The sequence below is a fragment of the Vitis riparia genome, chromosome 14 (genome assembly GCF_004353265.1).
Source record: "Vitis riparia cultivar Riparia Gloire de Montpellier isolate 1030 chromosome 14, EGFV_Vit.rip_1.0, whole genome shotgun sequence".
Lineage (NCBI taxonomy): Eukaryota > Viridiplantae > Streptophyta > Magnoliopsida > Vitales > Vitaceae > Vitis > Vitis riparia.
This window is the reverse complement of record NC_048444.1, coordinates 2,707,570-2,732,470: the sequence shown is the minus strand read 5'-3', so window position 1 is coordinate 2,732,470 and position 24,901 is coordinate 2,707,570. Positions and strand designations below refer to the sequence as shown.

General features: G+C 34.2%; 2 protein-coding genes across 5 annotated transcripts; one reads left to right on the top strand and one right to left on the bottom strand.

Annotated features, from left to right (window-relative positions):
• Positions 1–276: 276 nt before the first annotated feature.
• On the bottom strand, positions 277–15,198 carry LOC117931147 (peptide deformylase 1B, chloroplastic). Of its 3 annotated transcripts, XR_004653986.1 has the most exons (9): positions 15,092–15,197; positions 12,979–13,245; positions 12,429–12,567; positions 9,139–9,331; positions 7,790–7,900; positions 7,410–7,472; positions 1,330–1,470; positions 1,131–1,229; positions 277–636 (listed from the first exon to the last, which is right to left on the bottom strand). XR_004653986.1 is itself a non-coding variant. In XM_034852051.1 (8 exons), exons 2-7 carry the CDS (start codon positions 13,196–13,198, stop codon positions 1,369–1,371), a joined length of 828 nt encoding a protein of 275 aa, XP_034707942.1. In that variant the 5' UTR covers positions 13,199–13,245; positions 15,092–15,198; the 3' UTR covers positions 866–1,229; positions 1,335–1,368. The 3 variants fall into 3 exon arrangements, 2 of the variants coding, with proteins under 2 accessions (XP_034707942.1, XP_034707941.1); XM_034852051.1 differs by lacking the exon at positions 277–636 and having other exon boundaries at positions 866–1,229; positions 1,335–1,470; positions 15,092–15,198; XM_034852050.1 differs by lacking the exon at positions 277–636 and having other exon boundaries at positions 866–1,229.
• A 1,711-nt stretch (positions 15,199–16,909) lies between these two features.
• Positions 16,910–24,495, top strand: LOC117930696 (ADP-ribosylation factor). 2 transcript variants are annotated; one of them, XM_034851341.1, is made up of 7 exons: positions 16,911–17,154; positions 17,602–17,789; positions 20,235–20,305; positions 21,389–21,508; positions 23,446–23,564; positions 23,933–24,014; positions 24,152–24,495. In XM_034851341.1, the coding sequence occupies exons 2-7, from the start codon at positions 17,642–17,644 to the stop codon at positions 24,155–24,157; spliced, it is 546 nt and encodes a 181-aa protein (XP_034707232.1). In that variant the 5' UTR covers positions 16,911–17,154; positions 17,602–17,641; the 3' UTR covers positions 24,158–24,495. The 2 variants fall into 2 exon arrangements, with proteins under 2 accessions (XP_034707231.1, XP_034707232.1); XM_034851340.1 differs by lacking the exon at positions 24,152–24,495 and having other exon boundaries at positions 16,910–17,154; positions 23,933–24,041.
• The last annotated feature ends 406 nt before the right edge of the window (positions 24,496–24,901 follow it).

The following is a 24,901-nucleotide window of genomic DNA, read 5'->3' as shown; positions in this document are numbered from 1 at the left end:
TGTCTAACAGCACAAGCATATCCTAAATCACTCTATAGTTCACCGGTAACAGAACTTCCCAATGACACAGGGACCTTTGGATAGAACCCAATGGTGGAAAGCGCTAACAATCATCAAAAGCTAGCATAGAAAAAAAGGACCATACCTGATGTCATGTGCATAAAGACAAAGTGGAAATAATATCGAAAGAATGCACACACAATCAAGCAAGCATGTATCCAGATGTTTAAGCAATTACAATAGCAGCTGAAAGTCAATAGCAACTCATTTAAAGCCTGAGAAACAATAGATCTGAGTTCTGGCTTCACACTCTAGCCAAGAATTAAGAGACCACCAGTAACAAATTCTTTGACCATACAAATTTGAATCCTCAACTTAATCTCAGAAAGACTGAATAACAAAAAAATACATTGGTATAATGGAAAATGTTGGGAAGAAAATTTTATTTAATTGGTTCAAAAATAAAATCAAAACAGTACCCTCAAATTCTCATCGATAGGCACCTATCAATTAAGTATTACCAAGGAAAAGCATAGGTAATTAAGAATGTGTCAATAAAAATGTGAAATGTATTTTATATGCCGATTCTTCATTGTTGAATACTTGAATCATTAAGACAAATCTTCAATCCCATACCTGTAATAAAGAGAAGAAAAAGGATCACTAATACAAAAAGAATAAACCAGAAAAAGTTGGACATATCTATTGCTTTTCTTCTCCCAAAGTTCACCAACATTGGAGTACACCAGAGAAAGCAGGAGCACATCAAATGCTTCTTCTCTATCTTCTATGTCTGTTTTTTTCCCTTCCTTTTTATTTATTTCTTAGGTCAAGGAAGCAAAGAAGATAAGAAGAATCTAAGAAATTACCAAAACAAAAAGGATACCATTCACATTTCCAGATGTTTTTGAAAGATTCAAAAGTCAATTATGGGCTTCGAATGGGCATTATAGTAACCAACAATGCTTGTGGTCAAAAGAGCCAGGGCAAATGAGTTCCAGAAGTCACTGCTTCAAGCTCAAAGCAGGTTGATTCACTATTGTGGGTGTGAAACTTTTTGAGGTATTAACTGAAGATATTCAGTCTTGCTAACAAACATTGCATCGCATTAAACAAGAAAAAACTATTACCCGGGTATCCAATACCAATAATACATAATACTATTCATCTAATGTATCCACAACATTCCAATGTTCTTGTCCCAGTTTGTGCTTCTGCTCAGCATACTCCTGTATGTGGTACAATCAGCATCAGGCCAAATATCCTTGTCTATATTAATAGAATAAATATAAAGGACACAATCAAACAAGACATGCATTAACAGTGTACCTTACATATAAAACCTGATACATTTAGAAGCTTGTGTATTCATGATTTCCCAAAACCAGCAGCCACCTTCCTTCTTTTGCGGGTTTCTATCCTTTCAGGGCTCGGAAATCCAGTCCTATCTTCATACTTCCTTTCTAAGTCCTGTCAACAGAACAATTGGCACTAAGCAACATAACAAACTTTTCATTTTTCCATTGCAAAATTGGGCTATTATCCATTCATAAATATGACACAGCAACAAACCTCTGAAAGCATTATGGATCCTATAAAGTTAGCAATCAAATTATTTAACAATATTTTATATCAGCAACTCTTCCCTTATGATTGGCAGATACAGTTTCTCAGATACGGTTTCTTGCTTTTAGTGCTACACTGCAACACTAAGTAATGCCTGACCTATGTGTTCAACATGGATAAAAAAACCAAAAAGACAGTTCTTTGACATATAGTGCATATTTGTATTCCACCTTTTGTAGCAAATTATCTAACACAGGAGAATCCAAGAAGATTACCAAGACTAAGCAGTCCACTAGCTATTAGCTTTGGTGACTAGTTAAGCATTGAGTTGCAAATTTTAATTCATATTTTGTTTTCTTTGTTTCCTTATGTTCATGTTAGTTTTTAGAGATGGTCATGTGGCTTCTATACTTTTTAATCATGTAACAGGCATATGACATTTGTAACAATGTGAAACAGTGAAACTGTGAAAGGCTGGAACTACAAGGTTAAAAAAGTAACCAAGGGCAGAGTGTAATCATCATTAACATGAACTTTTAAATAACATCATGGCCTTGGATCCAAGCCACCTTGTTTGAAAAGGAAAGAACATTCTTTTCAAGCCATCTCTCTGCTTTTGCTTATAGGTAATTTGTTTGGTTCCAAGGAATGTTTGCAAGGTCCCTGTCCCCACCTTGACAAATTGCCAATGCCATGTCTCAGGGTCATTTTCTATCCATCTTTCTTATACTAGAAAAAAAAAGGGCCAGCCTGTAATGCCATGTGAAGCCCCTTCAATAGAATGGACTGATGGCGTTGAGCAGATAACGAATGGAACCGATCTTTGGCTGAGTGTCCATTCTCAAGGCTAAGCTTAAGCCTTTACCAGGCTCAACATGGTTCAGATGTGCCCTACCTTCCAGGATTTGTGTGTTTGTGCATGCATGCATGCTTGTATGGGTTTATTATACTATCGAAAGAGAAGTAACTAACTGTTTCACAAGTATTATGTGTCCTATTGTCACAAGCATGAAATTTACCCCCAAAATTTTCATATTGTAAGGCGCTTAAAAGTCTTTTTAGGCCAGCCCTTCTTAAGCCTCAGGAGATGCACAATTAACAACACACAAGACAAGCAACTTTTTACAGGGAAAAAACCCTAACTTATATTAACTCTCAAGCATTTACAAGAAAACGGCCACGGCCTTCTCTGAACAAGATTGCTGCAACTTTCATCGGTGAGTTCATGCAAAGAAGGCTTAGAGAGGAATGCTTTATATGGGCACTAACTCTACCCATGTTTTAGGAATCATCCCACTAACACCACTCACATCTAGGTAGTGGTTCATCTCATGGCTTCAGCCATTGTCATCCATCCCAACAGTTGCATTGCCTGCTCCTGCTTATATTAGCTGTTACCATGCTCAACAGCTCACTCTCTTGGTCATGCCACCTTTCTAAGTCTCAATGTGCCAATTACATGTCACCTACCCCATCATTGCAAAGATTTGCCTGGCTTGTGACACATGTCTAGCAAGCATCTCAGCCCACTAAGTGTCCTATGTTAGACGACTTGCAACTTTTTAACATGCTAGCAAGTACCAACCCCTTGGTTGGGCTTCCCCTAATACTAAGATGTCACATCCTTATGCCTCTAGATGTAATGTTCTTAGAGTCCAACAACCCTTGCTTGGTTTTCCACCAATATTAAGTGTTGCACCATGTTAAGCCCTAGCATTCACTCAGTTCATTGATGTATGCATAAGCGGCCTCATGTGCTTGCAACCACTTGCTTGTGACAATGCCAAAATGTCACATTCTTACACATCTAGATGTCATGTTCTTAAGAGTCCAACAGTGCTTGCTTGGTCTTTCACCAATGCCAAACATTGTATCATGTTGAGCCCACCCGTGTCACACAGCCCATTGATGTATGCATAGTGGCCTTATGTGTGCTAAACCCCTCACCTATCAAAAAATGTGTGCTAAGCCCCCTCTTGGCCCACATCCTTGCTGCAATGTTGCATTTGTGTGCCAAACTCTCTTCTCATCCCATAGCCTACATTAGTTGCATTGTTGGCCCATGCATGTCAATCTTGTTGATTCCTTCCTTTCGAGGCATGCATAGCTCATGCTATGAGCCAGAGCTAGGGGCATAAGCTATATCATGAAAACCGATCACACCAATCCACAGACTGACTTAATTGGTTCAGCTTTCACTTGCAAAATGTTGGTTCAGTTTTGGAAAGGGTAGAACTAATTAATTTGATTCAGTTATCAGTTTGAAAACCTTAGGCCGAAGAGACCAAACCAAACCCACCTTTCATACATGCTTAAGACTTTTATCATCACCAGCCCACCTTATCCTGAACTGCAAACAACATTGTATATTCTAAATAAACAACACTTCAAAAAAGATGATACAAATTTTAAAAATAAAAAAACACAGGCCAAGCAACCTGACCCTAAATCCCATTGCCGGCTCTTAAACCTCAACCCTAAATCATCTCCACTAATCTGTGGTTCACTGATGACGAAGAAAGGATCACCTACAAGAGCTTGTGATGGAAACTCTGAAATGCTTCAATGGATCTAGGAGATATAAGGTGAAGAAAGGGGTGGGAACACCATCATCTAAGTCCAGTAAGAAAAAGATCTCTCTTTCTATATATAGTTGTTTGGTTGATCAGAAATTGGAATCAGAGAATTGGAATTTCATATGACAAGTGTATCCTCTCATGTAATTCCCAAAATCATTCCTTCTTTTAATATGACCCATTTTTGTATGAGACACAAAGTGGAAAGGAGAAATAGATCAAATAGATTTCCATGAATAGAAGCACTTGCACCTAGACTAAACCAAATGATCTAACATACTTAAAGCATTTTTTTGCAACTAGGTAGGAAGAAAACCCACTCATAATCACCATGGTACTTAATTTATCCCACTCATAATCACCATGGTACTTAATTTATCAGAAGACTTTTGTTTTAAACATGGTTTGAAATTACAGCAAATACAGATATATCGGTACTTGGATTTTATGGATATATAAAAAATTATCAGAGAAATATCGGTGGATATTTTGACAAAAATATTAGTAAAACGAAAATTATTCAAAATTCATGGAAATATTTAAAATAACCCCAAATAATGATAAAATAAATAAAAATACATATGTTAAAGTTATTTTCTAAGTATAATTGACGATATGATCAAAGAGAAAAATATCAATAAGTAAGGATAAATCGATCTTAATAATTTATTATTTATCGAATCGAATTAATTTTAATTTATGAAATATTAGAAATTCATTATTATTATTTTTTTATTTTAGTATTTTTTGAAAATGTTATATTTTTAATATTTTAAAATAAAAACATTCAAAATTAAATAAAATTAAAAGGATAAATATAAAAAATTTAAAAGTGAAATGACAATAATTTTTTAAAATAGGATTAATAAGATAAATAATAATACATTTAATATTAAAACTACAATTTATTCAATTCAAATGCATTCAATAATATAAAATAAATGATGATGCATACATGATTTTTTAATATTTATATTTTTTATATATATATATATATATTTTTTTTATAAGTAAACAGGATATGCATTAAAAAAGGCTAATCGCCACAAAGCATACAGGGAGTATACAAAACGGCAAAAGCCTCAAAAAGAGAAAAATGACCAAAGAGAACTACCTCCCCTTAAGTGGAAGCTATCCACTCCAAAAAACCTATAAGAAAGACAGACTCCTCACCTAAATACACTTTGGCCCAATTCCACAAGTTACAGACAAAAGAATTCTTTAGTTTCTGAATATTCAACTCACCCCCCCTAAAGGCTAACCTATTCCTCTCCTTCCAAATCGTCCAAAAAATACATAACGGAATGGATTTCCAAATCTGTTTCCTTTTCTTCCCTACGAATGAGCTCCTCCAAGAGATAAGAGTCTCCTTTACAGTTTTTGGGAGGACCCATTTAACATCTATCAACCCAAAAATAATGTCCCATAGGGCTCTAGTCACTATACAGTGTAAAAGAATATGATTTACATTCTCTTCTGCACAACCACACAAAAAACAACAGTTTGGGAGTTGCACCCCTCTTAACTGTAGTCTATCCAGAGTAAGCACCTTCCCCTACGTAGCCTCCCAAGCAAAAAAACATACTTTAGTTGGCACCCTATCCACCCATATTCTCCTTGCGGGAAATATTGTGGCATTAGGCTTGTCTAGCAGCCTGTACGCTTCTTTGACTCTGAACAAACCCTTTCTTCCCTGTTTCCACATAACTGAATCATCTTCCCTGGAGGGCCTATGGCCCCTCAACGTATGAAGCAGCTCCCCAACCATATCCAACTCCCAATCATTGAAGTCTCTCACAAAGACAAGATTCCAATCTCCTTGACCCGAATCCTGATCCCACATCTCCTCAATCGTAGCATCTCTATTCACAGCAAGGACAAAAAGATGATTGAAACATTGGGACAACGGAGTGTCAGTGCACCAACTATCTTTCCAAAATTTGATTTTGGATCCCTTCCCAACTATAAAGGCCAAGTTTTCCCAGCACCAATCCGCTTCTTTCATAATCTCCTTCCAGACCCCTACTCCAACCGCCCCAATAGCCCTCTTTGACCTCCAACCATAAACCTCTTGCCCATATTTCGAAATGATCACTTGTTTCCAAAGATTATCCTTTTCACAAGCAAACCGCCAAATCCACTTGCCCAGCAGGGCTCTATTCAAAGTGGCTATTCTCCTTATTCCTAGCCCTCCCTTGTGTTTTTCTGTACAGACCGCATCCCATTTAACCAAGTGGACTTTTCCCTCCAAGTTTCCTCCCCCCCATAGGAAATCTCTTTGGGTTTTCTCCACTCTCTTAGCAACAGACTTCGGCATCCTGAATATAGACATTTGGTAAATTGGCATGCTAGCCAAGGTACTTTTTATGAGAGTGATCCTCCCCCCTTTGGAGATATACTGTCTTTTCCACAGCGCAAGTCTCCTCCTGACCCTCTCTTCCACTCCATCCCACATAGAAGAGGCCCTAGCTGGAACCCCTAGGGGAAGGCCCAAATACTGAGAGGGCTTATATTTTTTATATTTAATTATCATATAAATGATATTAAAAAATGTTTGTTAAAAAAAATATAATGATGGTTTTTAATTATTAATTAATTAAATAAATAAAATTTAAAGTAAAATAATTATAATTAATTTTTTAATAATGAAGTTTAACAAATTTACTACACATTAATAAGCATGAGCTTAGCCTAGTGGTAATTGGGCTTGAACCCAAGACTTTTGGCTGGGTTTGAATCCCTGCATCAACGTAAACAAGGCGGGCAAAATTTGAAAGGGGGACAGCAGGCTGGCAGCGGGCAGCAGCAGTTGGGCAACAGCAGCGACGGGCAGCAACGTGAATGGGCAGCAGCAGCGACGTAATTGAAGGGCTGACCGGGTTGGCCACCGAAAATATCGGGAAATATCCCGAAAAATCAGTAAAAATACTTTCGGCGAAATTTTTAAAAAAAAAATTAGTGAAAAATTGACTGCCCGATTATCAGTGTGTGTCGATCTACTCCGATAACCAAAATATCGGCGATATTTTGGCAAAAAATCCGACATTTCAAACCATGGTTTTAAACTACCAAATGGGTCAGTGCCAAGGCATAAAATGAATACTTATTTCTCATGTGACTCACAGCATTTAAATAACTGAACAAAATTTCTGACAAAAAGAAAGCATATCGAATGCTCTACTTATCATCATAGTTTAGACTCCCTTCAAGAACTAGGTAAAAGAACTCATCCACTACCAAGAGATAGAAAAACATATGTCAACTTACCTGCAGATTGGCATGGATACTGTTAAGAACTTCTTCGGTCATTCTGTCAAAGAAAAGAGTACCCTGCAAATTCAAGACCTATGTTAGAAAAAGAAATTTATGGATTATTACTAAAACTGGACCACACGAAAACACCAAGTATATGATATCTAGAGCAATTTATTTGTTTCTCGACATTCAGGCCACAAGTACAGATAGTATCTCATCATCTGTTTCACAAATGTTCTTGGTAAATAAAATCTGGGAGGGATCCACCAACACCATAGAAATCTGGTTTTTAAAACTTTCAGCTACATATTCCCTGAATAAAAATTCTAACAATTGGATTTCTTGTAGTTGAACCAGCAATGATTGAAAGAATGTAAATTAAAGAAGAGAACCTGTAAATGGTCAAACTCATGCTGGAACACCCGTGCAGGAAGTCCTGACAAGTTAATCATAAATCTTGCACCAGTGATGTCCCGTGCATCAATCTTTACAGATTCTGGTCTCTGCAATATTACGGTGTACAAACCAAAGAGCAGGGAAGACCACAAAAAAAAAAAAAAAAAAAAAAAAAAAGAGGTTAGGTAACAAGAGACTTACACACCTTCTGAACAAGGGATACTTGCATGCAAAGTCAAGTTTTGTCAAAGCATGGTGTATTCATCTTTGATAAAAAAAATAACTTTCAGGCATATTCTCCAATGATTAGAACTCAGAAGAAGAGCATTTAAGTAAAAAAATGAAGCAGAAGCAGAAGCAGCAACGGAACCACAGCTTCCGTACAATCGAAAAGGAACATAATAAACTTTGTGTTTGGTTATTAATAAACTAACAATTATTCTATTAAATTGCCACTACACAGGTTAAGGTGATAATGTAACACCTCACAATTTATGATTTAACAAAGCAGTGTACTAGGACTTATTTAACCAGGCCTACAGAGCTCAGGCTAAGACATGGTGGAGTTTGTGCTGGAACAACATTTGAAAATGAGCCAAAACATTATGCATTTGAACAAATGCAGGTGCATGATATAATTTGACTATTTGAAGTTTATGAATCCTTTTCATAGGAACATGTATACACATGCCAAGCTCATTTAGACTATAAGCACCCTGTGTCTTCACTCTCCCTTTTCTGGCTTAGAGAAAAAAGACAAAATTTAGAGAATCAGAAGGTTAGATTTCATTTAGGTGGAGGCTTGAAGCATGGATTGAGCATTGAAATAAGTATAATACACACACACACACACACACATATCACTTATATTAGTTAGTACTCGAAGTACAATTGTTTAGGGTTAGAATAATTCTGGGCTCAAAGCTACCAACAAAACACTACTTTTTCTATTTCACAAGCAGCAAGAGACAAGGAAAGAAGCATGCAATGTTTGAATTCCTGCATGCTTTAGTTACTTAGAAATTAAATCAGCATCATCTTAAGATTTATTTATATATTCATTTATTTTTTATAGGTATGTGGAATAAATATATTAAATGCGCTAACTGAAGGCACACCAAAGTATCATCTTAAGATTTATGGGAACTCCTCACTCAGGAAGATGATAATTGATATTCAGTGGATAGGGTAAAATCATAAATATGCACCAAAGAAAATTAATTATTCAAAGTAACCATTTCCTGTATACTACTCTGAATGGATGTTAAGCTAAAAGGCACCAGACAAAATAAATAAATAAATAAAATAAAATAAAAAAGAGAGAGGAATCAGCATTTATGGATACCTCTACATCAGCATAGATCCCCGGAAAGGACAAGCAACCTTCATTAAAGAGAACAATTTTTTTTGAATATTTGTTTACTCGAGGGTTTACAAGAACAATTTCCTCTCCTTCACCACGTTCACCAACCGGATTAAAAACCATGAGTTGAACATTGATTCCTACTTGGGGTGCTGAGAGCCCAATACCATCAGTTCTGTGGAAAAGGAAGCCAACAAGTATTGTTCACACTCCTGTAAATGGCAAGCATTCTTATAAGCACCTAATAATTTTAAAGAATAGATCTAATCCTAAAACATTCAATTTCAGAGTAGTGTAGTGCTATCAGTAAAAACTTCTTATCTTTCTTTCTAGGTGAGGTAAAAGCAAACTAACCAATGCTGCAATGCATGGTAGTCCAAAATGACACGGCAGTATTTTCTAGTACAAAGAAAGGGCCGTTAAGATCCTGCAACTTATTGGACAAGAAGATGATTTGCTATTTCTTTATCCCACTTGCACATCCAACACTACTTAACAACTATTGCACCTTTCCTCACCATCTGGTTAATACATAAAATCATCCCCCAAACAGCAGTGCAGCTAATCAAGTTCAGCTCATTAAGAACCCCTACCGCATTCACTTATCAACAAGCCAAACTTGACCTTGAGCAACACCAAGCTGAGTTCAAGTAGGCTCGTGAATACTTCAGACCATGCAGTTTGAGTAACAAATTGTAGACCTCCAATTTTGTCCTGAGCAAAATGATACACATCCACTCATACATGTGTTTTGAGGGGCTTGAATGTTTTGGCATATTATTTTCTTTCATTTTACTTCTTAATTTTAGTTTTAACATTAATTTTTATATTTTATTTTTATTTTTATCATCAATTTACACTTTAATTAATTTGATTTCTTTCTTTTGCCATTGATTCGGCACACTTTCATTTTAATATCATTATTCAAATATTGTTGTAATCATTTTGTTTTCAATTTCAATATTCTTACATTTTATATGATATATAAAAAATGATAATTTTTATTTCTATTTTATTTCATTGAATTTATTTCACAAAAGTATAGAAAGTTCTTATTCAAATGATAAAATAACGACAAATAAAAATAAAATAGAAGCACATAATATCGTGTTGTCCTTCAATTTTCTTTTAAAAATTGTTTAATTAGTAAAATGTCAAATTGCAAAGAAAACACATTTTGAAACCTCCAAACATCCAAACAAAGCCATCTTCATAATGTTTGAAGCAACATGAGACGGAGAACACTCCTACTTCCATATCCAACAAATCCACCACCCCATTGTCCTAGAAAACCAAAATATCTCCGATTAAACCTCTAGCTTCCACTACTTCCCATTCCAAAAATATTCCCACACCCAAGCTCCTAATCATCTGAATAGACATCTCTTGCACCTTAGTTTCTTTAAGGCAAACAAGGTCCACTTTATGAGACATGATCATAGACTTAATTAACTTCCTTTTCTCCCCATATTGGCCCTTCTCACATTCCAAGAAAGGATCTTTAACTTCATTAGTCAGCAACAACTATTTCCCAATTATTCTTCTCACCTCTTCTAACTTTTCCAAAAGAGTAAATATAGTTGATTGAGCATTCCGGCTTTTAGAGCTCCTTCTCAAAAGGAGAAATTGAAATTTGCTTCCTTTTCTACTCTCTTGTGTTTGTTTTGAACTCTATGGAAAGAAAAAAATAGGAGGGCATTTAATGATGCTGAGCAGTCAGGCCAAACAGTTAAATCTAATTCTATGTCCATATTTTTGGGTTGGGTTAGGATGCACATAGAGGACCAGGACCATTCTTTGGCTACAACTAATTTTGTAGAGAGGTTGAGCTTGAAGTAAAGAGAGAGAATCATTTTTTGCTTTCTTTTTCTTTGTTTAGCCTATGAGACTATTTTCCTAACAACTTCTAGTGTTTAATTGGAAATTTCATTTTAGTTTAAAAAATATGCATAAATAAAAATGAAATGAAATAAAAAGTAATAATTTGGCTTGGATAAAAACATTTTGAATTGATATGTATAATAAAACTCTCTTTCTTAATAAATTATTTTAAATTCGATTGGAATACAAAACCGAACAAATGATAATAATTTTTCATAAATAAAATTTGTCAATAGTTATATTTCCAAATCAATTATTTTGTATGAAGTAAAAATTATTATTATTATTTTTTGTAATTGCTTGGTGGAAATTAGATGAAATTTATCTTAGTTAAACAAATTTTTGAATTCATCTTTGTAAAATATTAAAATAAGAAATAATTAAAGCCCCATTACTCAAGTTTTTTCTTTTTGATAGGTAAATTTTTGTCTACATTGGGACTTGAACTAGGAACCTCCCACAAACCTTCTCCATCCCTTTACCACTTGAGCTAGGCCTCGAGGGCTCCATTACTCAAGGTTGACATCCATGTATTCAAACTCGATCTTTTATTGTATTATATTTTTGTAATCCATCAAGTCTTATGTTATTAAAAATAGAATGCATACTTTTGTTGGGAAAGTCTCCACTTATTTAGTAGAAACCAATGTATTTCAAACCTATGCTTACTAGTGTAGCCCGGGAGTCAATTAGGTTTTGTTTCTTGTTATGTTTTTCCAACAACTTTAAAACAAAAGTAAAAAGTCAATTCTCCATAAAAAAATAAATAAACAAATAAAATTAATAAAAATCATAAAAAAAAACAAATAAATATTTTTTTAAAACAAATAAAATTAATAAAAACCAAAGCACAATGCCATTGTGTGACAAGGTTCACACACACTATTACAAAAATCAACCAGAAAAAACTTTTTAGTAGATAAATAGAGAAGTGACATAAAGTTGGTAAAGTTTCACAAAGAAACAAAAAGCATTTGTAGTGTTGATTTTCATTGGTAGTGAAAGGAGTCTTAAACTTTGCACAAGGTGAATACTAGAGAAAACTAGGTTAAGTACAAAAAAAAAAAAAAAAAAGTTCTGAATTTGGGCAAACATACATGCACTAAAGCTTGAACAGGTTATTTGAAATCAGGAAACCCAAGCTCAAAAAATTGGCTTGAATGCCTCAATTCTTATCTCGACTGATCAAGTGTCTCAAACAACCCCTTTAAGTGTCACAATGATTTCAAACTTCAAATTACTTCATCAATGTAAAAAATAAAAAATAAATAAATAATCCAATTATATCTGATGAAAAAAAAAATTGAATTATATTATCTTCTAATCAACAAAGGGAATTAAAAAATTATTGAAGAACAAATTGAAACAACAAATAAGTCAAAAAGGCTTACTTGTACATTACATCGAACATTTCATCAACCAACTTCTTCAAATTGTCATCAAATGTACCGATAAGCTTGTTTTTGGCTCTCAATATAGGGTCTGGATATTCCACAATTTTGAGTGGTGCTTCAAAGGAAAGATCAGCAGCTAAGACATTGCAACATTACCACAAAATCAGAGCTTAGCAAGAGAAAAGAAATGAAAAGGGAGCAGTATTTAATCATCGCATATTATGTATTGAACAAGAGATTAAAGATTTGCTGATCCAATGTTTAGTTGCTAAGAAATGTAGGAAAATACAAAAATTTTAAACATATCAGCCCAAGATTTTTCATTGGTTGAAGTTGGAACTTAGTAAATTGAAAACCTCACTGAACTGGGCAGAATACAAATGTTTTGCTTTGTTGAGGTGAGCTAAGATTTGAAAAGACAACAACCTTAAGAAATTAGATTCAACTTTTGATTTCCTTTCTTTTCCTCATTTCCTTAGCAACTAATGAAGACTAAAAGATAGAAGACAAAAGGGAACGATTCGAGAGAAATAAGGAGATTACTTACGAGAAGCGATTACTTCTTCTTTGAAAGAGAACCCTCTCTTGGCCTGCACTTGAACCTGCATTAATGGCAGTCTGAACTGGTTTGCAGAAGAGAAGAACCGGCTGGGTGAGCAGAACCGATGGAGGTGGCTAGTGGAGGTGGAAAGAGCTGAGCGGTGACGGAGGATTGGAAGGAAGGTATTCGACAAGTAAGATGAATGGAGACAAGATGCAAAAGCCATAGCCACTGTCTCGAGTTGAGCTCTGAAACCTCCCTTTGCTAAATATTCTATGTTCCAAAATTATTTGATTTGTTCATCAATAACTATATATATATATATACATATCAGAATCAACATATGTATTAATTAAAAGTGAATAAAACATAAGAAGGATGAGAAATCCTCCGCATGATATAAAAACCTAATCAAAAGACCTGAAGAAACCTCTACTATATAAGGAGCACTATATAAAAGGAACAAAAAAGCCTATACAGGTATAGCATCTCCTAAAACTCATCTAGGAACTTGACTCTGTAGGCCCAACCCTAGGGTGTACATATTAAAAGCCAACTAAGCTGAATTACACTCAAAGGATAGGTTTTAAAAAGTATGAATAGTTTTTACATATATCCATACTATATATAAAAGTATGAATAGTTTGTAGACTTTTTTCTTTCATAAGTATCCTTATTATATCACCTATTTCCTCACATATTTCACATCCTCATTATTTAACTATAACAATATTAATAAATTCATCTTAAAGATTTACTTATTTTGCACTTTAAAGTTCTTCGTTTTCTTTTGAACTAATTGGTTAAAAGGGATGAAATACTCCTCATATTTGTGAATTTATCCCTTCCCATGTTTTTGTTTGCAGTGAAACCCATTTTTAACATAAATGCCTTTGATTATTTCAAGTATTTACAATATGTTTTAAAAGAAATGGTTATTTTGACAAGAAAACAATAAGGACATTTTTGTCAAAATGAGGCCAAAAAATGACGAAGAGTTAGATTTCCAAAATTGGGTTTCCAATGACCCTTTTAATCAAATACCCCTTTTTTTTTTTAAGACAAGAATTGATACTCTTTTCTTTTTTCTTTTTTTTTTTTTGCTGCTCTTCCTTTGCTTCCAAAGGCTTGTATTTTGGCAACACTGTATGTACCATTTGCCAAATCCTCTTTACTTATAATTGCACAAGTTAATGTTTCGGGAAATTTAATTTTGCAGAAAGTCTATCTTGAGTTGTAGTCCATAATGAAAACCTATTACTAGTAGGCGCTATTTGTATACGTCCTATATTCCTATATACTTTGGTGCGTCCTAGTGAAGCTTTTTATTTTTTAATGCAATTAGTTTTATCTATCAAAAAAAAAAAAAAAAAAATGAAATCCTATATTTTAAAATTTTCAACATTGACAGTCTAAAAACATTCAAAGAGAAACCCTAGCCCTTTGATTTCCAAGAAAATAGAACACCATTTTCATTCGTATGTTATTTCTCATCTTTTGCTTCCCAGAAAGAAAAGAGGAAAAGGAAAACGCCCTAGGCAATGTGAATTTTAAGCAAAGTGACATTTTTCTATATTCCAAATAATGATTGGTGAAAATTTTACAATTAAAATTTTAGTTACTTTTTACATATTCTCGCGTATGTAAACTAAATCTACTTTTATACAAGAAAACATTTCCAAGTAGCAAAGATAGTTAATCTAACAAAATTTCAGTCTCAGCTGGCAATAGTTCCATGGATGTTCAAAGCGAAACCCTATAATTCAAAACTTGCAGCAATAGAATTCCCGACTTATAAAGCACTCGGAGTGAAATCCGAACCTCTGCTTGGTTACCAAGAAAACATAAAAAAATAAAAGAAAACCACATTTTGATTACTAATGTTATCTCTCTCTGTTTCCTTGCAACCAAAAATCCAAAACAAACAAAAGAATTAAAACTTCTCGAGTCTTATGAGTTTTGGGTAAAGTGCAATTTTACGTATTCTCGAACCCTAGATGGTGAAAAATTTACGATTCGTGACTTTCTTTCATTTTCGCGTTATTTTCTCAGCATCCAAATGATTGTATCTAACCAAGAAATCGATCGGTTGAAATTGGAATAGAGATCGGAACAGTACCTTCAACCCGGACATCGACGGAAATGCAGCGTTTGGGGTAGAGATGATTGAATGCTCTTGCTTAAATAGAGATTGGGGTCACGTGTGTTCAGTCAGGTACTAATGGGCCTGAGCCTGGCTCGTCCCAATTTTTGAACCACTGGCTTGTAAGCGTGCTGACCTCTAATCTCACAATTTTTTTGATCGAATTTTTTAATGAAAAATAAAACTCAAGTTCTATCCGATCTTATTTTCAATGCTCGTCACTTTATGTTTATACATTCTTTGTTTTCTATTTTAAAAATATAAAATAATAATAATTTCTATATAAAGTATAATAAAAAAATCATTTTTATCAAGAATAATAATTTTAAAAAAAATTAAAATATTTAAAAACTTTTATTATTTCAAAATTTTAAAATAGAAATTAGAAAATATATTTAAACAATCATTTAATATTTAAATTTATGTGTAATCTATTTATTAATATAATAATTGTATAATTAATTATACTTTAGAATGCTTAAAATTAATATTTTATTAATTTTATATTATTTTATTCAGCTGACCAATGGCGTTTTCTTCAATCTTTTTATCAATCCCTTTTAAAGGTGCAACCTAATATGAATAGATTTTGAAGTCTTTGTCAAGAGGCTATTCATGTGCCTAATCGTCAAATTTGGAATGATGCATTTTTCAAGCCCAATCGATTAAGAGGTTGATTTTTAGCCATCATTTTAGGGGCTTAAGATGCAAATGCTACAAATACAAAAATATGAAATTCCCTTCATTTATAATTAGACGCTAATGCAGCATGATAGACTTTGGATTAAGTGTAACAATTCCTCCCTAATATATTCGACAAACTTAGAAATTATTAATAATAATGGGGTAAGTTTTTTGAGTGTTCACCATATTTTGTCCCTGGAGGGTTTGAGATTTAAATAAATAGATTTAAGATAAATTTGATTTTTTTTTTAACTCGAGACGGGTTTGAGTATTGTCCAATTTTACACGGCTTAAATTATATATAAATTTTAATTTAATATAATTTTTTTATATTTTTAATATATAAATAAAAAAATTAAATAAAATAAGTTATAAAAATTATAATAATTTATTTTTTAAACAAAAAAAATGTTAAACGGGGTGAGTGGGAAGGATATGAAAATTTCTCATACTTGCTTTGTCTCGTTCCGTCCCATTTAATTTTTTTAATAAGATGTGAATAAAAATTATTTCAAATAAACGGGAAAGAGGTTAGGATGGGACAACCCACTCAGCCAACCCTACTAAAAATGAAGTATAATATCTTAATTAGTTTAAAATTTAATCATACAACTTTTTTATTTTAAATGAAAAGGGACGTGAATAAAAATGATAAGGGAGATATTTGATAAAATTTTAAATTTATGGAGGTTAGATGTATTTAATCAAAATTTTAGAGGAATGAGTGAAATTAACCCTAAAAAAGAAAAGAAAAAGATATTTTCGAAGGCATTTGAAGAAATATCGCAAAATAAGAACCTAAATTATAAAATCCAAACTTTTTACGTTTATAACGCTCCCACTTGTTGTAATAGTTTAGGAGAAGCCATTTGAATGGATGTCTATGAAAGAAAAAGAATCTTTTTGCTCCTGAGTTGTCCTATACGAACAAAAGTTGAGCCGCCTCCAAATGTCGTCCCCGCAACATTTTTGGCTGGTGTACGGGGGCTGTAAGCGTGTTTAAGTTGTACAGCGATCGTTTTACAGGGGTATTTCAGACCTTTCATTTCGAGAAGCCGTGGCTCATTTCTCCGGTCAATCAAATAAATAACGAGAAATTAACGTATTGTTACTCCGTCCATTAGATCCTTCTCTGAAGCTTTTGAGAGGCGAGTTGTTCTTTCTCCTCTTCTCTTCCGTTGATTCAGTTGACTTCAATTCAGATCTCTCTCGATCTCAAGTGCTATATCCGCTGATCTCCCCATGCTGATCGGTTGAATTCGAATAGATTCGTTGTTTTGGTCTTTATTTCTTTAGAATTCTTAGGAGATTCGCTGTTTTTGAGCCGTTTCTGGTTCGACTTTGACCTTTAATTGGTACGTTTCAGACAGCGTTTTCAAATTGTTGCTACGATTTTTGTTTTTTTATTTTATTTTTTAATTTAGTTTAGACAATCATTTATCGAAACAAATCGTTTTGTTGAATTCAATGTCCCGTGTCTTGATTTTTTCATTTGAAATTGTTTTAGCCTAATTTGAATTCGTATTTATGTTAATTAGACATGTTTGAATGATGGTAAGATGATTTTAGGGTTTCTGTTTTTCTCGCATGGGTTTTATCAGATTTTATACGTATTTATTTAAAATATTAAATTCTTATTAGGTTTCACTCTTATCTGATTTTAAATTGGCACAAGTGAATGCAAATCCCCGTGTTTATTATCATACTTCGTGTTACTGTTGACTATGTATATGGTTTTGGATGTTTTTTTACTCCCTGATGATGTTTTTTTCTTTTTTTCTTTTTTTCTTTTTTTGTTGCAGTGCATCGAGTAATCCATAGTGAGGTAAGAGAAAAACAGAGATGGGGCTGACATTTACAAAGCTTTTCAGCAGGCTTTTTGCCAAGAAAGAGATGCGAATCTTGATGGTAGGTCTTGATGCTGCTGGTAAAACCACTATCTTATATAAGCTCAAGCTTGGAGAAATAGTCACGACCATTCCTACTATCGGTGAGTCCCAATTCCTGATATCAATTAATTTCTAGCTTGTTATAACTTGTATTGGTAAATATTGCTGCTATTGAGTTAATTTCCCTTCAGTTCATTTGTGGTGATCTATAGTTACCTCAGTATAGATGATGTTCTTTCAAAAACCTGTAGTATCTTTTTCCCTATTCATTTATTGTTGATAAAGGTAAAATTTTGCATTTGAAAAAGATGCCAAAGGCTGGTACCTGGGATGTCTACGAGGGCCACACAAGGTCTAAAAAGCTGAAAGCATAAAGAGCACAAACTTAGAATTTCCGATCAAGGAATCATACTATGGAAAATGAATAATAGGTCCTCCAGAATAGGATTCTGAGAACAACATCTTTAAGTTTAGAGATACCTCCCCAGAGCAATGGGCTCCAAATTTCTCATTCGCTGATGATACACTGGTTTTTTATGAGGCTTCCAAGAGCAAATGACATTTTTAAGTTGGTTTTTAATGTGGTTTGAAGCCATTTCAGGGCTGAGTATCAATTTGAATAAGAGTGAAATTTTGTCGGTGGGAAGAGTAGAGAATGTAGAGTTGTTGGCCTTTGAGCTTGGCTGCAAAGTGGGAGCTCTTCCTTTCACTTATTTGGGGCTCCCTTTAGGTGCTCCGCACAAGTCGGTGGTGGTTTGGGATGGTGTGGAAGAGAGGATGTGGAAGAGACTAGCCTTGTGGAAGAGGCAATTCATTTCTAAGGGAGGGAGAATTACTTTCATTCGGAGCACTCTGGTTAGCATGCCAATCTATCTCATGTCCTTAATGCGTATGCTAAGAGTTGTTAAATTGAGACTAGAGAAAATTCAAAGGGACTTTCTTTGGGGTGGGGGAGCTTTGGAGAAGAGGCCCCATCTTGTAAAGTGGGCAATTATTTGTTAAGATAAAAAGAAGGGTGGATTGGGGATTAGAAATCTTTCTATCCTCAATAGGGCCCTTTTGTGCAAACGGAGTTGGCACTATGCGGTTGAAAGGGAGTCCTTATGGAAGCTTGCAATTAGTAGGAAGTTTGGGGAAGAAGGTAGAGGGTGGAGCTCCCGTGAAGTTAGGGAGGGCTATGGGGTGGGGTTTTGGAAGGAAATTAGAAAGGAAGGTTCCTTATTGCTTAAAAATATTACTTTCTCAGTGGGGGATGGCAGAAGGGTGAGATTTTTGAAGGACATTTGGTGCGGGAATAATTCCCTTTGTGAGGCTTTTCCCTCTTTGTTTGCCTTAACGGATTCTAAAGATGTGTGGGTAGCGGATTGTTAGGATTCTTTGGGGGAAGAGGGGGGATGGAATCCTCGATTCTCTAGATCTTTCAATGATTGGGAGGTGGAGGCGGTGGAGAGGCTTCTTTCGACCCTTCAAGGAAAGAGTCTAGCTGCTAGTTTGGGGGACAGGGTGGTGTGGAAAGAGATGAAGAATGAGATTTTTTCTATTAAATCCCTCTATAATACTCTTGATCCTAGTTGTGCAGTCCCGTTTCCGTGGAGCATCATTTGGAGCCCTTGTGTTCCTACTAAGGTGGGTTTTTTTGCTTGGGAAGCCTCATGGGGGAAGGTCCTAACCCTAGATCAACTGAAGAGGAGGGGGTGGAACTTAGCTAACATATGCTTCCTGTGTTGTGCTTGAAGAGGAGACGATAAATCACATTTTTGTTCATTGCTCCAAGGTGAGGGTTTTGTGGGATCTCGTGTTTACTTTGTTTGGTGTTAATTGGGTCATTCCGCTTACGGCTAGAGATACTCTTTTAGGTTGGCTTGCTTCCTTTGTGGACAAGAAGCGTAGAAAGGCTTGGCTGACAACTCCTCTCTATTTATTTTGGACGATTTGGAAGGAAAGAAACAAGATAATTTTTAATAATGAGGATTTGTCGATTCAAAGAATGAAAAATTCGTTTGTTTGTAATCTTTGGTCTTGGGCTAAGTCTTGTTTAGATGTAGGACCCTTTTCTTTAATTAACTTTGTTGATTGGTTGGGTTCTTGTTGAGGGCTGGTGAGTGTTTGCCTTTTGGTGATTCGTGTATACTCCCTGTATGCTTCGGGTTGCCTCTTAAGCACCCTTTTTCTAATACATTTTTTGTGGGTTTATCTATAAAAAAAAAAGTTTAGAGATACCTCCTCCTAATTCTCAAATATTCTATGGTTCATCTCTTCCCATAAGTACCAAAGCCCTCGGCAAGGAACCACCCATCAAATTGTTTTCCAATAAGCAACATGTACTTTGATTCACCCACACCAAAAAGGAGCCTCTCCAATTGTGGCATTATATGACAGCAGATGTGTCATTTCACCTCATGACTCAGGCTATTTATTACTAAATCGAAAAGAACATGCAAGTGGGCACTTTATAAAATATTGGGAATATGCAAATTTCTGTTTTAATTTATTTAAATAGTTACTGTAGATTATTTGAATTATTAAATGAGCTGTTTTTTTTTCAGGATTTAATGTTGAGACAGTGGAATATAAGAACATTAGCTTCACTGTTTGGGATGTTGGTGGTCAGGACAAGGTATTTATTTCCTTTCTTTTGTTTCTTTTTGTCCTTTAAATTGTCATATGCCTATTGGCTGCTTCTTGAGGACCACATATTTGATATTCCAACATCATTTTGTTTCCATGATTCATGGATTCTAGCTGTAGTGAAAAATTGGATTTGGCAAGTACTTATTGAGGTAATTTTAAAATCTTATGAAAATAGGGCAATAATATGGAGAAACTTTAAGTTTGAATTTTGCACTTCTTGCACATTATAAGAAGAATTCTTGCTGTTATAGAATTTTTTAGAACAATTTAGGAATTATCAGTTCATGTGGGACAATCTTGGCTTTTTTGTTTGCTTGGTGATGCTATTATTTAGAATTTGAAGATTACCAGAATTTTATTATGATTTAGTTGGAACTGAATTGTCAATGTGTTTTTGTTTATTAATATGCATTTGGAACATACATTATTTTTTGTGTATATCCTCATATGGAAGAGACAAAGATCTGTCTTGGTAGTTAATCAAAATATACGATCCATAGTATGATTACTAAAGCATGTCTTCTAGCAGCCTGCAAGTGCATAAAAAACCAAAGAACAATGGAGCAAGCTATAACTTTGAATGGGAGATAAACAAATGCATAATACTATCCTGTTTTAGAAGTAAACACTGTTTGAAATGTTAATATGTCAGTGGTGTTTTTGTTTTGGCATCCTTCATATGCCTCCCGTGTACTTGGGGTGCACCCCCAACTCTTTGATTGGTATCTTTTATATATTCTTGTTTGCTTATCAAAAAATAAAAAAACTGTTGTTGGATAAGTGGTAAGAATGTTTTTATACCCAAAGTAGTGTTGGATGTAAAACATATAGGCAAGCGTTCAACAGATTGTTAATCAAAGTGAGAAAGTTTACTACTTTCTCTAGTGCCTCATATTTTTTGTTCCCAGGGAATAACCCACTGAATATATGAAGTTGTTTTCTTAGTCTAATGTGTTATATCATTCTGGGAATCTTTTTCTGAAGCTTTGTGTTTTTATAAGAGTGATTAGCATGTTTCTCTCTTTCTTTGTTTTATCTTTTTTGATAAGAATGTGGTTTCTCTTTGTAGATTCGTCCCTTGTGGCGGCACTACTTCCAGAACACCCAGGGTCTTATTTTTGTTGTGGATAGCAATGATAGGGATCGAGTTGTTGAGGCAAGGGATGAGTTGCATAGGATGTTGAATGAGGTAAATTTCCATTATACATGCTTCATATTTTTCACCTCAACGTTTATGCTAAATCTCCTGACATGACATCACATGGCACCTTCTAATTGAGATGATTGATGCTGTCTGCCTCTTGGTTGTTTGGTAACAGGGGATTTTTTTTTTTGAATGACTGAGATCTTATATTTCTTTGCCTCTAGAATATGGATATATTTACTTCCTTCTACACATTAAAGTTTATCATGAATAATGAGTCAAGAGGGGCTTTATTTGATCTATATAGATATCTCTAGTTTTAGTTTCAGAAAATCCCTTCTATTTTCACTTTGTTGGGTTTTCATTTTTCATTTTTTTCCTTTCTAGTCTAGGGAACTGATATCGGAGAACCTTTCTGTCACTTCTCTTGTACTTCTAATAGAACTCTGGTAGAAATTCAAGCAAATGAATCATAAATCTTCCTAAAAATGAATTGGAGTTTTTGTTGGGTATTTTGGTAATTGTGGGCTACATATTAACATTGTACATTAAGTTATCTTATTTTAACCTAATTAAATGTGATCAATTAAGTTATTTCTTGGGCTTTTAAAACATCTCTTATATACATTGCATGGACTTTATAATGTGTAGAGACCAATTTTATTTTATTTATTAATGATGAACCAATAAATAAAATAAAAATAATAAGGGGTATAAAATGGGTTATGGTCCACAATCTAAACAAGGAGAAAAATTTGCATATTATTCACATCCCATCAGTGAGTGATGTGAGGATTCCCTGCAACACTCGTTGCAATACTTCTTTTAGACGTGGAAGACAATACCCAAGTACAACATCTCAATGGATTCAAGTATGTCTTCCGATATTGTTATCCTATCAATTTAGCATAAGATTCTAGCATATATATCATCTAGATACTGCTATCCACAACAATTTAGAAAAACAGGGGTGGATAAATGAATGGAAATCAAAATTTAAAAACTCCACCCACCATGAAACACCTTTAATTAAAAAATAAAATACAAATCTAATCCTAATAGATTTAACAAAAGTGGCTCTGATACCACTTGTTGGAGAACCATGAATCATACAGAATGATGATAAAAACTGTCATCTAGATAAATAACAAAACTTTATTCCATGGATAGATAATAAAATCTGATGGTCCTGATCTCATCCAAAAAACAATCTAGATGATAAATATGTCAGAATCTCGTGCTAAATCAATAATAATATCGGAAGACGTACTTGGATCCATTGAGATGTTGTACTTGGGTTTTGTCTTCCATGTCTGAAACGAGTATTGCAGGGAATTGTCAAATCATTCACTGATGGAATGTAAATAATATGCAAATTTTTCTCCTCATTTAGACTAGGGATCATAACCCATTTTATACCTCGTATTATTTTTATTTTATTTATTGACCCATCATTAATAAATAAAATAAAATAAAATAAAATTAGTCTCTACACATTGTAAAACCCATACAATGTATATAAGAGATGTTTTTAAAAGCCCAAGAATTAACTTAATTGATCACATTTAATTAGGCTAAAATAATATAGCTTAATGTACAATGTTAATATGTAGGTCCACAATTACCAAAGTACCCAACAGTTTATCCACTAATTAGAACATTTGACCAATTTATTTTATCACAACTCAAACTGAAACTATTTGGCCTTCAGTTCAGGAATTGGAGATACTGGTTACTGCTGTTTACTGGGGCTTCAGATTCTCTTTGTTATGTTACATGGCTTTTAGGAGATACTATTTTATTTATTTATTTATTATTATTATTATTTATTTTTATTTTCTGATAAGTGGCTTTTAGGAGATACTATTTTGTCGAGCCATATCATATAATCGTATTTCTTGTTGGTTAAGTAGGATCAAGGGGATCGGTTACTTGAGATATTGCTACTAGGATTGAAATGTTGTGCTTGAATCTGGTTTCAGGATGAACTGAGGGATGCTGTTTTACTGGTATTTGCTAACAAACAAGATCTTCCTAATGCAATGAATGCTGCAGAAATAACTGACAAGCTCGGTCTCCATTCTCTTCGCCAACGCCACTGGTAAAATTCCATTTTTGGTTTTTTTGCACTGCAATAAGCTATCTTTCCATAATCACCCTGCTGTTCAATAAAACCATTACTTCAAGAAATATCAGGGGACATGCTGAACTGGTTGTCTGAAATTTGGCCCAATTCTTACTGAAATCACTTTTCCTCCTTGGGGGCACGTTTCCCCCTTGATTTGTCTTAGGCAAAAAAATTCAGGATCTTTGTTCTCCTTTATACTAGTTGGACAACCTTGGACTCAATAACTGAATATTTGAAATGAATCGTTTCTTGAAATTTGATCAGATCTTGAAAAAGGTGCCATTTTGAACAAAGAATAGTGGTTTGAACTCTACTGATTTCATTTTGTTGTCCACTCCCAGGTACATCCAGAGCACATGTGCAACCTCGGGAGAGGGTCTCTATGAGGGTTTGGAGTGGCTTTCCAACAACATTGCTACCAAGGCAAGTAGTTGAATAATATATATGATGCTAGGTTTTGCAAACTTGAAATACCCTGCTAGTTTAAATATGTGGACAGATCAAGTATGATGAAAATAAATTGATCCTGTTTAATCTTGTCTGTCCCTCTTTGTTTACAGGCATGAGGCAGCCAAGGAGTCTCATTCAGGATAGGATTTTCTCTGATGCATGTGTAGACAATTATAGGCTTATAATGAGATCCTAGAAACCGAGAGGACATTTCCTCCGAATTTTGGGGTTAGTTATACTTTTTGTGAGTGTTTGGGCTTTATAAGCTATCGTTTGGGTCTGTATTACTGTTTCTACTTTAGCTCATACTTGTATGGTGGTGTCATCTTTTTCTGAATGGATTGTGCTGTGCTACTTATTCTGTTCCCAAGGAATTCTCCATGTACTATAAATACTTTGGTCATGATTCTTATGAATGCTCTCTTGACTGAAATTGACGCAGTACAGATGAAAATCATTGTATCTTTAAATGGAATGAGTAAAGCACTTGCTCTGCTGATAGGTTCAGTATGGTTTCCACCCACTCTATATACATTGCAACGAGCTGTATTATTATGTTTAACCCCGACTTTCGATCATTAGTGGAACACTGCTATCTTCAAATAAAGATCCTGTCAAGTGTCTAAGGTGGTGGTTTTTTTTTGGCTGAATAGAAAATGTCAAAATATTTAGTTTTTTCTATTAAATTAAAAGGAATTTATTGATATCAACCAATATAATTAAATTAATCTTATTGATAACAAATTCATTTTAGTTTATGTTAATTAATATTAACAAGGTATTTTTAGTTGAATAGAAAAAGTCAAATATTTTGGCTTTCTATTCAGTCAAAAAACAAACACTACCTTCTTCCAATACGA